This window comes from Eptesicus fuscus, chromosome 18 (genome assembly GCF_027574615.1).
Source record: "Eptesicus fuscus isolate TK198812 chromosome 18, DD_ASM_mEF_20220401, whole genome shotgun sequence".
Taxonomy (NCBI): domain Eukaryota; kingdom Metazoa; phylum Chordata; class Mammalia; order Chiroptera; family Vespertilionidae; genus Eptesicus; species Eptesicus fuscus.
The window spans coordinates 35,618,283-35,631,154 of record NC_072490.1 but is presented as its reverse complement, the minus strand read 5'-3'; the positions used below and the strand labels follow the sequence as shown (position 1 = coordinate 35,631,154).

The following is a 12,872-nucleotide window of genomic DNA, read 5'->3' as shown; positions in this document are numbered from 1 at the left end:
TTTTGCTGTCCGTTTTGTTAACAGCTATATCCCCAGTCCATAAAACAGTGTCTAACACATAACAGGTATTAAATATTTTCCCATAAATGATCAGTTCATTTAATAGACCATCTAGAGTGAAGTAACTAGAAAACAAGATGAGTAAGGGCAGTTATTTCCAGCCAACCAGCCCACTTCAAATGTTCCTCTACAGAAATTGAGCCTTCAAGTGGTTTTCTTTTCTTTCTTCTCCTCTTGTTTATATCACTTTCCCAGTTATCTTTCCTTCCTCTAAGAACAGTCTAAGTTAACAAACTCACTTGTGTTACCAACTGAGTATCCCTGGGTCAATCTCACAATTTCAGTGTTTCTTTATCGTTAATGAAAAGACTGGAGTAGATTCATGCATTAGCAGATACCATGGTGCTTAGTGCTGAGAATAAAGAGAAGAAAGGCTAAGTCCTAGCCCTCCCAGAGCGAGGCAGACAGAGGAGTAGGTCACACAGGGAGATGATTCTCCGACAGAGCATGCACGGTGTGCCATGAAACCACCAACACAACACCTAATCACACCAAGCAGGGAGAGGCAGGAGGGTCAATTTACAGACATCTCGGCACCTCAGGGATGAATAGTAGCCAAGCGAAAGAGCAGTGGGATGTCAGAGAGAGGTAATGGCTCACTCAAAGGAAGTGGTTTGATGTGTCTGGACTACTGGCTGTGGGTGAAGGAACGGTGGGAGATAAGGATGTGGGGGAGGGGAGGGGAGGGGATGGTGGAAGGCAAGGCTGGAGAGGTAAACAGGGAATGGTACTCACGTAAAATCATGGATGAAATGTCCAGAACGGAACAAGGTGAGAGGCAGTGGTCAGTTATGGGTTATTATAGTAACAAAGAAGAAAACTAATGAAGACCTAAGAGTTCCTATGACCTCTTCGGCTTCTCGTTCGGCAATATTGTTTGTTCCTACGTGACCATTCTTGCCCAGACTAATATCTCCAGCAGTGGCCTTTCCTCTGAGATCTAGACCCATATAACGCAACCTTCTAAAATTTATCTCTTCTCTGAAACCTCAGAGATCCTTCAAACTCAACATATTCAAAACTAAACCCATGACCTCGCCCCAGAATCCAGTCTTCTTCCAGTGTCTCCTCTCTGCAGATGGGAGCGCCATCCATCCACTTGGGTAACTGGAAACCTGGGAAGCACCCTCAATGCCTTCTAAGTCTCCTCCCTCATCCCCTGCTTCAATCTAGCACCATGTCCTGAAAGTTTTCTCTCCAAATATCTCTTAGATCTATCCACTTCTGTCCTACCACACAACCACCACCATCATTTGGGTAACCACCCTCGCTGGCCTAAACCACTGCAAACAGGTTCACACCCTTTCCTATTTCTACATCCTCTCCTCATTCCCTTCCAATCTGTTCTCAAGCTGCAACCATCGATCAACTTGCCTCACTCCTTAAGTCCTCCTACCCACCACCAGGAGCTCCATCAAGGTCCTGTCAATGTTGCTCATCTGTAGCTCATTCCCCAAGGAGTGGGTATTCAGTAAGTATTTGAGTCCAGGGGTGTAAGAAGGAATCTAAGGAGTCAGCACCAAATGGCACAGAGATGAACAAAGGTGAGGACTAGAAGTGTCCATTGAATTTGCACTAGGATATCATTTAGTAACCTGGTCCAGAACAATTTCCATGGCGTTGTGGGCGCAGAAATCAGATGACAGTGGATCAAGAAGAGAATGGGCAGGAGGGAAGTAGAAACATACTGATGTTCTTCTTCCTTGGATGGCAAGGAAGAGGATCTAATAGCTGAAGGTTTGAACACAAGGTTTAAGGTTTAAGGGTTTGCTTTTGTCTTAAAATTGGGAGAGACTTGTGCATGAGCACATGATGAAGAGATAGACCTCGGGGAGGAAGAAGAAGAAACAACTAGGAAAGAGATCACTGATATGTCCCTGAGGCCAGAAGGGTTGGGACTTGTGAGAGCCAACAGAAGAATTAGCCTTTCTCTGACCCTAAGGCAGTGGTCGGCAAACCGCAGCTCGCGAGCCACATGCGGCTCTTTGGCCCCTTGAGTGTTCTAACGCCACTTCTTCAAAACAGACTCGCCCAGGCCGAAAACCGACTTCTGCGCATGGGCCACGAAGTTTCAATCGCACTGTACGTGCGCGCCTGCACGTGGTATTTTGTGGAAGAGCCACACTCAAGGGGCCAAAGAGCCGCATGTGGCTCGCGAGCCGCGGTCTGCCGACCACTGCCCTAAGGGAAAGAAAAGAGGGATGGAGTTGGATCCAGAACAGTTTGCAGGTGGGAAAGTAAAAAAGATGTGGTGGTTCCTCTGTTTCTCCATTTTCTTCTTAAATGACGTGTAAGAATTCTTCCAGCTCCATAAGAAGGCACTTAACTTCTCTTGGTTGGACAAGTACAGTCTGCATATGTGTATGTGTATTCTATGCATTTCTTCCTGGTGTTGTATTTGTTACAGAACACCAAGAGCAATGTTTGATGTCTGCTGTTAGTTCTGGAGCTCACTTCACCCCATCCCTTCTCCCCTACCAATATCAGCCATCTCTTGTTGGTAAGAGCCTCTAACAGAAAAGAGGGCTCTCCCATCACAGTCTCCAGCAACCGGTGGTAATTGTTCCCAATTGTGAATTCAGCAGTGCAGTGCTAGAAAACTTTACATAGGTTTTATACCAAGAATGACTACTATTTTCCATCCCTTTTACCCTCTACTCAATAGAACTTAAAACCTGATACAGCTGCTATTACATATTCCTTTTAAAAAGCTACCAAATCACTCTCATGGGTGACTTTACGCATTGGCAGAGAGGTTACAGCTTTTCAGCAGGGAAATAAAACCAGGGTTCTCTGTGGGGTCAGCCAATCGTTTATCAGTTACTCATCAGAAAAACAATGGTTTAAAAGGACACACAGAGTAAGAATGGGAGAAAATGGGTACAGGAAAAAGCTGCTGACATTAAAATAAAATGTAAAATTAATCCCTTGTCACTTTAATAGTGCTGCCACATAATGGAAGATGTGTTTGTTTTCAAAGGGGGGAAAACATCCAGAAATGTGCACTCATCTCTCCCTCCACTGTTATCGGGAAGAAGCCTAGACTCGGTCCAGCTGGATTTGGGGTGGTGTAAACAAGTTGGCTAAATTGCTTGGCAGAATGCATCTGCATCAAACCATTACATTCTGGAATTCACTCTATTAAAACCAAATCATTAGCCAAGAAGAATCAGCAGGCAACTATTTTCATGCAAAACAGATATAAAATAAAAAATCAAAAGCAATACATATGGATGATTCATTTTCATTCATAATTTTAGATGGTGCATAAGGCAAACTATTGTTTCAGATCTTTGTTGCTCTCTAACAGCCATCTCTGTACAATGTAGAGTATTGTCTCAATATTGGAACAATTTAAGCTTTTTCTCTGTGTATCTAAAAGTCCCTGGATTAACATCCAAAGAAACCTGGCACTGCAACAAAGCTGACTTGTAGCAAGTCTCAGCCTTTAAGCAAATTGCTTATTAATGCAGAACCAAAGTCGCTGTTCAGATCCTAATGAATAAGCTATGCCATCTCCAGAAGTGTCCTCCCACTTTACACTCTTCAAAGCTGTGCAGAATTTTTCTAACACCTAATTTTCCATTACAGCATGGATGGTGGAGGGCTTTAACAGGTGGTGAAAACCGTGAACAAAATACTGAGTGAAAAAAAAAAAAAAATAGCCCAGACCAAAGTGTCACCAGGGCTAAACAGCACAGCAGCAGGTAGGAAGGCTGGGACATCCACATGTATTCCTCAGCCAAGATTCCCCAGACTCTAAGGTAAGCTGGTATCACACGGAAACAACAGCCTCTTCAGACATGTCCATTGCTTGCAAAGACCTCACAAACAAAGACACAACGGAAGATTTACAGGGTCATCCCAATTATATAAGGCAAAAAATAAAAAATAAAAAAGACACAACTAGGCGTATTTGTTTAGAATTGCACACACAGGTACTCAAGTATTTTTTAAAAGCAAATTATGCTTGTGATGACCTCTTAGGCTTGGAGAAATTGTGTTTGGATTTATTTTTTTAACTATAAATTACACGTTTCATGCACATTTATGTATATATGATATATTCCGTATTAGAAACTGTTGAGAAGGACAAAGAGACAGAGTCAGACAGTAACAGACAGAGATCAACCCCAAGACCTAATACATTCCTTAGCCGAGTGCAGGCATCCCACAGACGCTTAGGAAAATGGAGACTGGGTGACAAAAGGACAGTAGTGAGTTTCCTCTGGTCACGTACTAAATATATTCCACTTTGTTATGTTTCCAGACTTCTTTGCAAACAAATGGGTGAAATGTTAAGAGTTCTGAAAGATCATATAAATAGCAACAAATGAAGGAGAACTTTAAGAATGGATTTCCTATTTTTATTAAGGGTCAATAAACATTCTTCCAATGAGTAGGGATTCACATAGTTAGGATTAAAACATACCCTGTATACAATATTCTGAATTGAAAACAATCTACAGAATTATTATTTTGTATATGCAGAACGGGCAAGATAAAGCAAACTGATGGAAATACTTCCTTAGAACTTAGAACCTGCAATATTCAGGAAGGTAAAGAGAGAAAGAGAAAGAGGGAGGAGGGAGGGTGAGAAAGGGAAAGGGAGAGAGAGAGAGAGGGAGGAAGGAGGAGGGAGGGAGGTGGAGAGAAGGAGGGAGGGGGGGGAGGGAAGGAGGGAGGGAGAGGGAGGGAACGAACAAATGGAGAAAGTAAAATCATTTCCAGACTCTGGTTTTAAAATTAAATGTCCATGGCTGAAGTGTTAGGGGCGAGGGGGGGGGGGGGGGGGACCTGATACATGAGTTCATTAAAAAACAGAAGAGGGAGAGAGACTATTTTGCAGGACAAACTAATGTTGCTGAGCAAGACTAGAAAGTAGTTCGAATGAACTCAATAGCCAATACATAGATACCACTAAATATAAACAGTCCCTGAATAAATGTTAACATATAGAGAGATAAAACAGAGCCAGAAACAATCCCTGGTAAGGCTGGTTTATATACTTGTGTACATGCAGAAGTGCTAAATCTGGATCTAATTTCTTCATGAGAAAACCCGGTTTTCTGCAACATCCTCACAATCCCAGAGGGAATTTCTTTTTATCTTATGGCATGTTTTTTGTTGTGTTGTGTGTGGTTTCTTTTTTTTTTTAATCTTCACAGCAACACACTTAAGCTCCCTAGGAGAAGAAGGCCATGCAGACAATAGGGAAGGGAAGGAGGAAGGAAGAGAAATCTGCCTTCCCAAACAAAGCCATGTGCAGGCTCCAGAAGATAAACAGCCAAGTAAAATAATCCTTCCAGAAGAAGACAGAGAAACAAGGGTGGGGAGCTGGAAGGAAGGAGGGTATAATCACACCTTCCCTTCACAAACTGTAATTAGAAGAAATACAAACTGGCCGGATCTCTCTCAGGAGCTCTCCTGGGCTCACCTGGGCCTGTTTTAATAATCAGGCTCCTCCCCAGTCTCTCTCCCTCTCTACTCCCCCTCTCCCTCCTCCCTCTTCCCCTCTCTCCTCCCTCTCTCCCACAAACAAAAAAGCTCAAGTAAAATGAATTTCCACAGCAAAACAGTTGCAGATGTTCTACCTTGGAACCTACCCCTGGATCAAGAGCTGGTCACCTGATCCACAGGGCAGGGGACCAGAGGCTGGCACAAAATGGCTCGGCTCTGTGGCCTCCTCACCTTCCTGGGACCCCATGCTCCAAGGTTCCTGAGGCCTCTGAGCTCAGGAGACAAAGAACAATGAAGCCAGGACTCCATTGTAACTGCTGGTGGTTAGACTGGCAGAACACAAAACCCGTCACCCGGCCTTGCTCACACCCCTAGCAGGGTCTCACTCACTCAACAACTCTTGGGTGCGTTTTCCCTTTCAATTCCAGGAAATTAACTTAAATGGAGTCTGTGATGAAACACGTGACAATTATGTTCTAAAACAACGCGCAACTCTAAAAGGTGAGGGACCTAGAATATCCTTTTCTTAAGCTTTCAGGTGATCGTAATATGTGATTTGTTTTTTACTTTCTCCCCATATAAATCACACTATTAAATTAAAAGGGGAGAATTCTTCTACCAAATTACACACTAATGGCTCTTAACCCGTAATTAAAGTATCACTAACAGCAGCTTAAAGCCACAGCCAGCCATGAGCACATTTATTAGGACCGAGGTTTTCAGCACCAAGTAATTATGTAAATACAACCATCAGCCATCTTGAGAGGAGCCCACGGTCTAACCAGCTCCCTGCTCCCTGGGGGAGGTACTCTTTGTGAGCTGGCATTACACAGGGCCTCCTCTGCACGATCAGAAAAAGGTAAAGCGAACACAAGCGCCAGTGCGGCAAGGCAAGCAATTGTCAACGAGGCTGGTCACCTGGAGTTCTCATTACCGTCCTCCCTGAACAGCAAACTGCCTGGAAACCTAGACCGGCAATGGCTTCAGAGCAAGGAAGAGTCCAGAAGAGGCTGGACGGTGCACTGTGATCCAGAGCACTGTGATTCCCCCCTCCCCCTCCCCCTGTGAGGGGCCCTGGGACAGAGCGTGCTCTCCAACACCAAGGAGCAAGTAAGTAATGAAGGAGACAAGACATGAAATGATTCTGGAGAGGCAGTGCGGTCTGGAACAACCATGGAACAGTCAAAACCACAGACTGGGCTCTCACGGCAATTCAATTCTGTTACAAACTTTCTGAATAAACGTGAACAGTTTGCCTCACCGGGCCTCGGCTTCCTTGGCAAAAACAAGGCCAATGTATTAAGGCAGTGGTCGGCAAACTCATTAGTCAAGAGAGCCAAATATCAACGGTGCAGCGATTGAAATTTCTTTTGAGAGCCGAAAACCGACTTCTGCGCATGGGCCACGAAGTTTCGATCGCACTGTACGTGCGCGCCCGCACGTGGTAGTTTGTGGAAGAGCCACACTCAAGGGGCCAAAGAGCTGCATGTGGCTCGCAAGCTGCGGTTTGCCGACCAAGGCCTTGTATAGCTCTGCAAATGATGAGAAAATTAAGGAATGCAAGATTGTATATCGCCAAGTGCTAAATTAATTACACAGTAGGGGCTACAACTGCTATTGGAAAGACTTGGTTGACTTTCTGAGTCAGCCACTTGCCGAGAGTATCAGGCACCGTATCAGGCACTGTATCAGGCACGGGGCCAGGACTGGGAGATACACTGTGACCAACACAAAGCCCTCCTTGCCTTCATCAGGCTTTCCATCGCCCAGGGCAGCGTTCTCCAGGGAGTTCAGCAGGGAAAAAAGGGAGGCTGGGGCTGGATTAGAACCTTTCCATGGAGGTGGAGGCAAACCTGGATGTAAACGGTATAATCTGAACATGCAGTGAGGTGATGAAGGATGAACTGGTTAACTGTTGAGGACTGCAGCAATAAGCCATGAGGTTTTCAAACAGACACATTAACACAAGCAGAGTTCTGCTCATTTGCTCATCACCAATGAAAGTTAACTAGTTTCCAGAAATTAGTCAGACTTAAGATTCTTTCTGCCCTTTGCCAATCTTCTCCTCCTACCCCAACGGGCCCCCACCCCAAAACTACCATCTGTGGTTAATTTTCTCTTGTATTCTCTTTTCAATGACACTTCTGGAGGACTCTGGTGAGAGCCGGGTGCCAGCGAGCAGTCGCAGCGCAGAGTCCGCTCTCAGTCTGGGATTTTTAGAAAGACATTGTATGCTATAATTGGCTAAAAAAAAAAAAAAAAATACCCATTTGTGTCTAAGTTGCTAGAGAAGTTAAAGAAAGATGGTGCAGACACATGGTTTATTTTGCAGAGTGTGTACTACAACTAAGGAATACGGTATAACTAACCTAGAGAATAAGAATAACCATCAACATCTTGATGTTTACGACTAAAAATTCAGAAAATGTGTCCCCGGTCCTGAAGAGATGTGGCCCCTGCCTGTGCTCTAAGTGAAATCAAATGCTGTCTACCAACTGTACATTCCATTTTCCAAATACCTCCCCTGGAATGCTGCTGAGCTGATATGTTTAATACAAATATTCTCCAAGTGTTGGATTTAAAGGCACAATAACTGCTCCAACTTTTCTTACCAAAAAATTTCCATCCAAGATTGATGCCCATCTCCAACACACCCTTTTGCGTTCAGAGCAGATGTGTGCAGTGTTTACAACGAGAAAACCACCAGGACATAAACAACCCACTATAAACACCACTCAAATTTTGCTGCGCTTTTCTTCATATCCTGTGTATTTACTTTGGTGTTAGAATAATGTTAACTTTCATAATAAGGAAAATAGCAGCAGATGTTTAAACCAAACAGACTATAGCATATCATTGCACATATCTACTTGACTTTCAAAATCAAAGTTTTCTTCCTCACAAACTGGGAGGGAGGGAGGCGAGGAGAGGACGCATGTATTTTACACACTCCCGAACAACAAATCAACCGTGGCGAGGCTTTCCACACGCTTTTCCTCACCACCACCAACTGGACACATAAAAAATTAATGTGGTGTCAATTTCCCAACAATCTTTCTATTCCTCTCTTATACGGACCATTATAGTTTGTTTTGAAAATATCATATTACTCAATGATAAACAGGAACGGCCTTAAAAGTTTTTAATTTCTTGTTCGCTTAAGAAAAAGTTTAAAAACTGCAGTACTTTCACAGGAAACAAACCCAATCACTTGCTGTTGAGACTGTTCTGAAGAAATCTGCCTTTTTAAATGGGTGACCTCAGAAGCAAGAGGATACTTACAGCAGCAGATTCAAAGAAAGCAATTCATCAAAATTCTCATTAGTGGAACAAATAGGAGGGGAGGGGGAAAAAAAAAAACACCTTTAAACAAACAAACAAAAACAACACTTAAGTTTGAAACCCTGATCCGTAGAGTTGAAAGAAGAAGAAAAAAGGCATGAATGAGATTTTTTTTTTTCCCCCTTGAAGGGGGAAGGATAAATTTTCAACTGATTAGGCAACAGGCCGGAGATTTTTTTACATGAAAAATACTAGTGGATTGGCTCGCCCTCCCAAGTTTCCTCAATGCTTTCTTTTCTTTTCTTTTTTTTCCAAGAGAAATGTTCAGTTTGCTATAGGAGAAAACATGGAAACAGCTCTTGCTGAATCAGAAAGGGCATGTCTCCTTACAACAAAAAAAACACTCCCCCCGCCAGGCTGAATTCCCCGGGAGAGGCATCCCTGGCCACTCAAACCCAGGCCATTACCACTTTTTCAAACTGCACGTAGATAATGTCCCAACAGATTAAGAAATCACGTTTTCTCTTCCGACTACCCACGGAGACAGCTTGAAACAACACAACACGGTAGGGGCACATCTCATGGTTTAGTAAGCGGTAATAAACAATAAGAATTCAGAGCTTATTTTTGCCCTTTTTTTTTTTTTTTTTTTTAAGCTTTCTGGTTAGCGTGTTGTGCAATCCCTTCCACAAGGGACCGGAGTGTGGAGGGAACATCCTTCAATGTCAGGACTCTCCCGAGCTGTACAGGAAATGGGAAATCAGACAAAGAGCCAGTCTTCGCTCTGTGACACGGGTGCCCCTTCCAGCTCCCCAAACTGAATAGAAAAAAAACCCTTCATTGTTCGGGACAATGGGTCCGGAAAACAGAAACTCACTGTAACTTTTCTGTGCCTCTCCACACGAAAACCCAAAGCGCCGCTGTACATACACCACCAATTCTACAGATGGGTGTATGTTTAAAAGTAAGCATCGGTGCAAAACCACCACCAAAAACGCGACACCTTTAACTTCTCTGCTTGGGTTCCGAAACTTCTCCCCCTAAAGAAAACACCAACAGAGATAAAACGTAATTCCATTATACAGAATTAAAAGCCTGACGTACGTTAGTACAGGTTGCTCGAGAGCATAAAGCAACCTTTTTGTCGTTGATCGCTCACCCCCTCCCCACCCCACCCCCGTCGTCACCACTGTACCCCTGAAGGCTCAGTGACCAACAAACTTTGAAAATGGGAAAAACAGTACGGAACAACTCCTCGCCTTGCAAAGCACCCTACGAAGTCCCCAGAAAGAGAACAAAAAGCACAGGAGGAGTGGCCTTCATAAAAAAAGCAACAGGAGAGCGATTTCCAGAACAGGGTCTCTACCTTCGTAGCACAGAATGCCGATATTGTTGTTCATCTTGTCCAAGTACTGGTAGTTCAACAGGTCCATCTTCATAAATAGCATTTATTGGGCTAGCACAGAAAACCAGCTCTTTGCTTTGGGCCCCCCCAAAAAAATAAAGAGTTTCAAAAATCAGTGATTGCTGAGTTAGCTCCTGGCTCTTCTCTTCAACACTTCACAAAGACGGAGGCCCGGCCTCAGACGATCACAACAAAGTATGTAAAAGTTAAAAAAAAAAAAGAAAAAAAAAGGCACACACGCAGGAAAAAGCGGACTCCACACAAAAACCCTTCCAGGGTTTAGTTGCAGGCGGCCAAACGGTTTGTATCCTCAATCGAGCATTTACAAGTCGTCTCGGAAGTCCTCGCGGGCCTGTCTTGGGAGTGAAAAGGGGGCGAGGAGGAAGAGCCCGGAGCACATTTCCCAGGACAAAGCCGCCGGCGTCCTCGCAGCCCCGCTGCAAGTTCACTGCGCTGACATGCTGGCTATGCGCGGTATGACTCCTATGTGCACGGGCTTCCTCTTCCCGGCGGGGGCCGCCGCCGCGCAGGCGCACCGAGTCCCCCGGGCTCTGCAAATGTCAGGGATATTTTCTGCACAAGATCAGCCTCCAAATGTATTAAGTGTTTGAAAGAAAGAGAAAGAGGAGGTGGAGAGAGTCTGTACGCAGGGGCCCCCGCCGCCGCGGAGCTGCTCATGACAGGAAGCAGCCCTGCCACTTGGAAACCTTAAGGAGGAAAGAGAAAACCCAGGAAGTTTCTTTTTCGGGAGCTGAGTAAAAAGTTTAAAAAAAAAAAAAAAAAGTCTCCATCATGGAAGCAAACTTGCACGGAATTTAACCCTAGTGTAACTTCTCTTTTGGGGTTTCATAAACCCAGTGTGTTTTGCCCTGGTGTGGATACCCACAAATATTTTGCACGGTTTTCCTTTCGTTTTAAAACTGTTTTATCGTGTCCATTTACACTTTATCTGCATATCTAAATTCGTGCTGTTAATGCTGCATAACATTTCTCTCATTACCCTCAGAACTCGTGTGGACACGACAGGGACGGGATCACCTTTTTCCAGGAGAGGAAACTGAGGCTCAGACGGAGTAAATGACTACTTTTAGAGTGTTTTCTTCCCCTAATATTAAAACCTTCACTAATAGGTGGGGGGTGGGGTGGGAAGGGGGGGTAAGAGAGGAAGAGAGCTGTTCCATCTGCATACTACAGGCTAGCAGCATGAGGCCATGTTCCTTACTGGAAGGACTGGGCTTGAGGCTTTAAATTTGCATCTCCAATATCTTCCACAGCAAAAGTTGTTCACTGAATGAATCAAAAGTTGTTCACTGAATGAATCACTGAATGTTCAGAAGTCTTCGCACGTGAAGAACACACTAGTAAAATGTGTATGTGGGGGGAGGGGGGATTTGTGCAGACTGCAGCCAGGTTTTGGCACCACAGACTAATAATTCACCACAGGAAATGTTTCGATGTTGACATTATTGTATGCTACTTGGGAGATTTAGAAAATACCAAGGAATATGCTATGGGAGACCTGAAATTTTGCTCTAAAATAAGATTTGAATATATCATTTCAAGGGGTTATATGTCAAAAATTCAACAATAATTGCATTTGGGGTAACAGGCCCGTTCATGGCAAGCTGTTCCAATCAAATCTCATCTGGACGTTAATGTCGCACCCAGATACAGTAGCCATCACTGCTGCAATAGTAGTCATTGGGACAGCAGCTAGTGAGGCAGGCAACAGAAAAATCGAGATTTTTACAAGCTTTAATTTATAAGGATATTTATTAATGCTACAGTGCATATTTACTAATGCTAGATACTAAATTAGCTATATTGAAGGATATGTATACCATCAACTGTCGTTAAAATACTCAATGGCATTTGGTTGGGAGGGTTGGAAGAAACCCTCTAAGGCATCTATTGTATACAAGATTATTGCCCTTACATAACAGTCTTACTCTCCTTACGCATCAAATTCAACTAATAGCTTTGGAGTGCAATCACTGCTATATGTTCTCCAATGTAAGTTCTCAATCAGAAAACATTAGGCGCCATTAGCATATCCACGATGGAAGTTGGCTGCACACTGGAATCAGTGCAGAGCTGTTAAAAAGCCTGATGCTGATCCTGCACCCCAAACTAATCTGAGGGGTGGGACCCAGTGCCTGGGTCTTTTTTAAAGAGTCCCAGGTGAGCCCCAGCCGGGTAGATCAGTTGGTTGGAGCGTTGTCCTATAGACCAAAGGATTGCGGGTTCAATTCCTAGGCAGGGCACATACCTAGGTTTCAGATTCCTTCCCCAGTTGATGTTTCTCTCTCTCTCTCTCTCTCTCTCTCTCTCTCTCTCTCTCTCTCTCTCCTCTCCCTCTCTCCCTCTCTCTCTCTCTCTCTCTCTCTCCCTCCCACTCTAAAAATCAATAAACACATCCTTGGGTGAGGACTTAAAAAAAAAAAAGAGTCCCAGGTGATTCTAATATGCAGCCAAGGTTGAGAGCCATTGCTTTAATCTGGGAGGGGGAATTTACCTGCCTGAAAATATTTCTTTACATACTTATTTTGAGAAGGAAAGTTTTCTTTTTTAAAATATTGTGATTTAACCAGATTCAAATAATACTATTGTAAAGATAGAGTAAAATATTTAGTAACTTCCCTTTCATGACTCAGTATCACCTCCA

At 43.8% G+C, this 12,872-nt stretch overlaps 1 protein-coding gene and 1 long non-coding RNA gene across 10 annotated transcripts in view; both read right to left on the bottom strand.

Moving 5' to 3' along the window:
* The window catches only part of VGLL4 (vestigial like family member 4), a 148,048-nt gene that overhangs the window by 68,860 nt on the left and 66,316 nt on the right, over positions 1–12,872 (bottom strand). Inside the window, exon 1 of one of the 9 annotated variants that reach the window (XM_028127370.2) lies at positions 10,169–10,426. The exons of the other annotated variants lie outside the window; for them this stretch is intronic. Within the exon in view, the coding sequence (XP_027983171.2) occupies positions 10,169–10,250 (82 nt within the window). The 5' untranslated portion in view covers positions 10,251–10,426. Of the gene's footprint in view, positions 1–10,168; positions 10,427–12,872 lie in introns of those variants that run through there. 9 annotated transcript variants of the gene reach the window in all.
* Positions 9,096–9,944, bottom strand: LOC129152123 (uncharacterized). Its single transcript, XR_008558839.1, has 2 exons — positions 9,680–9,944; positions 9,096–9,543 (listed from the first exon to the last, which is right to left on the bottom strand). It is a non-coding gene; the product is annotated as an uncharacterized LOC129152123 (long non-coding RNA).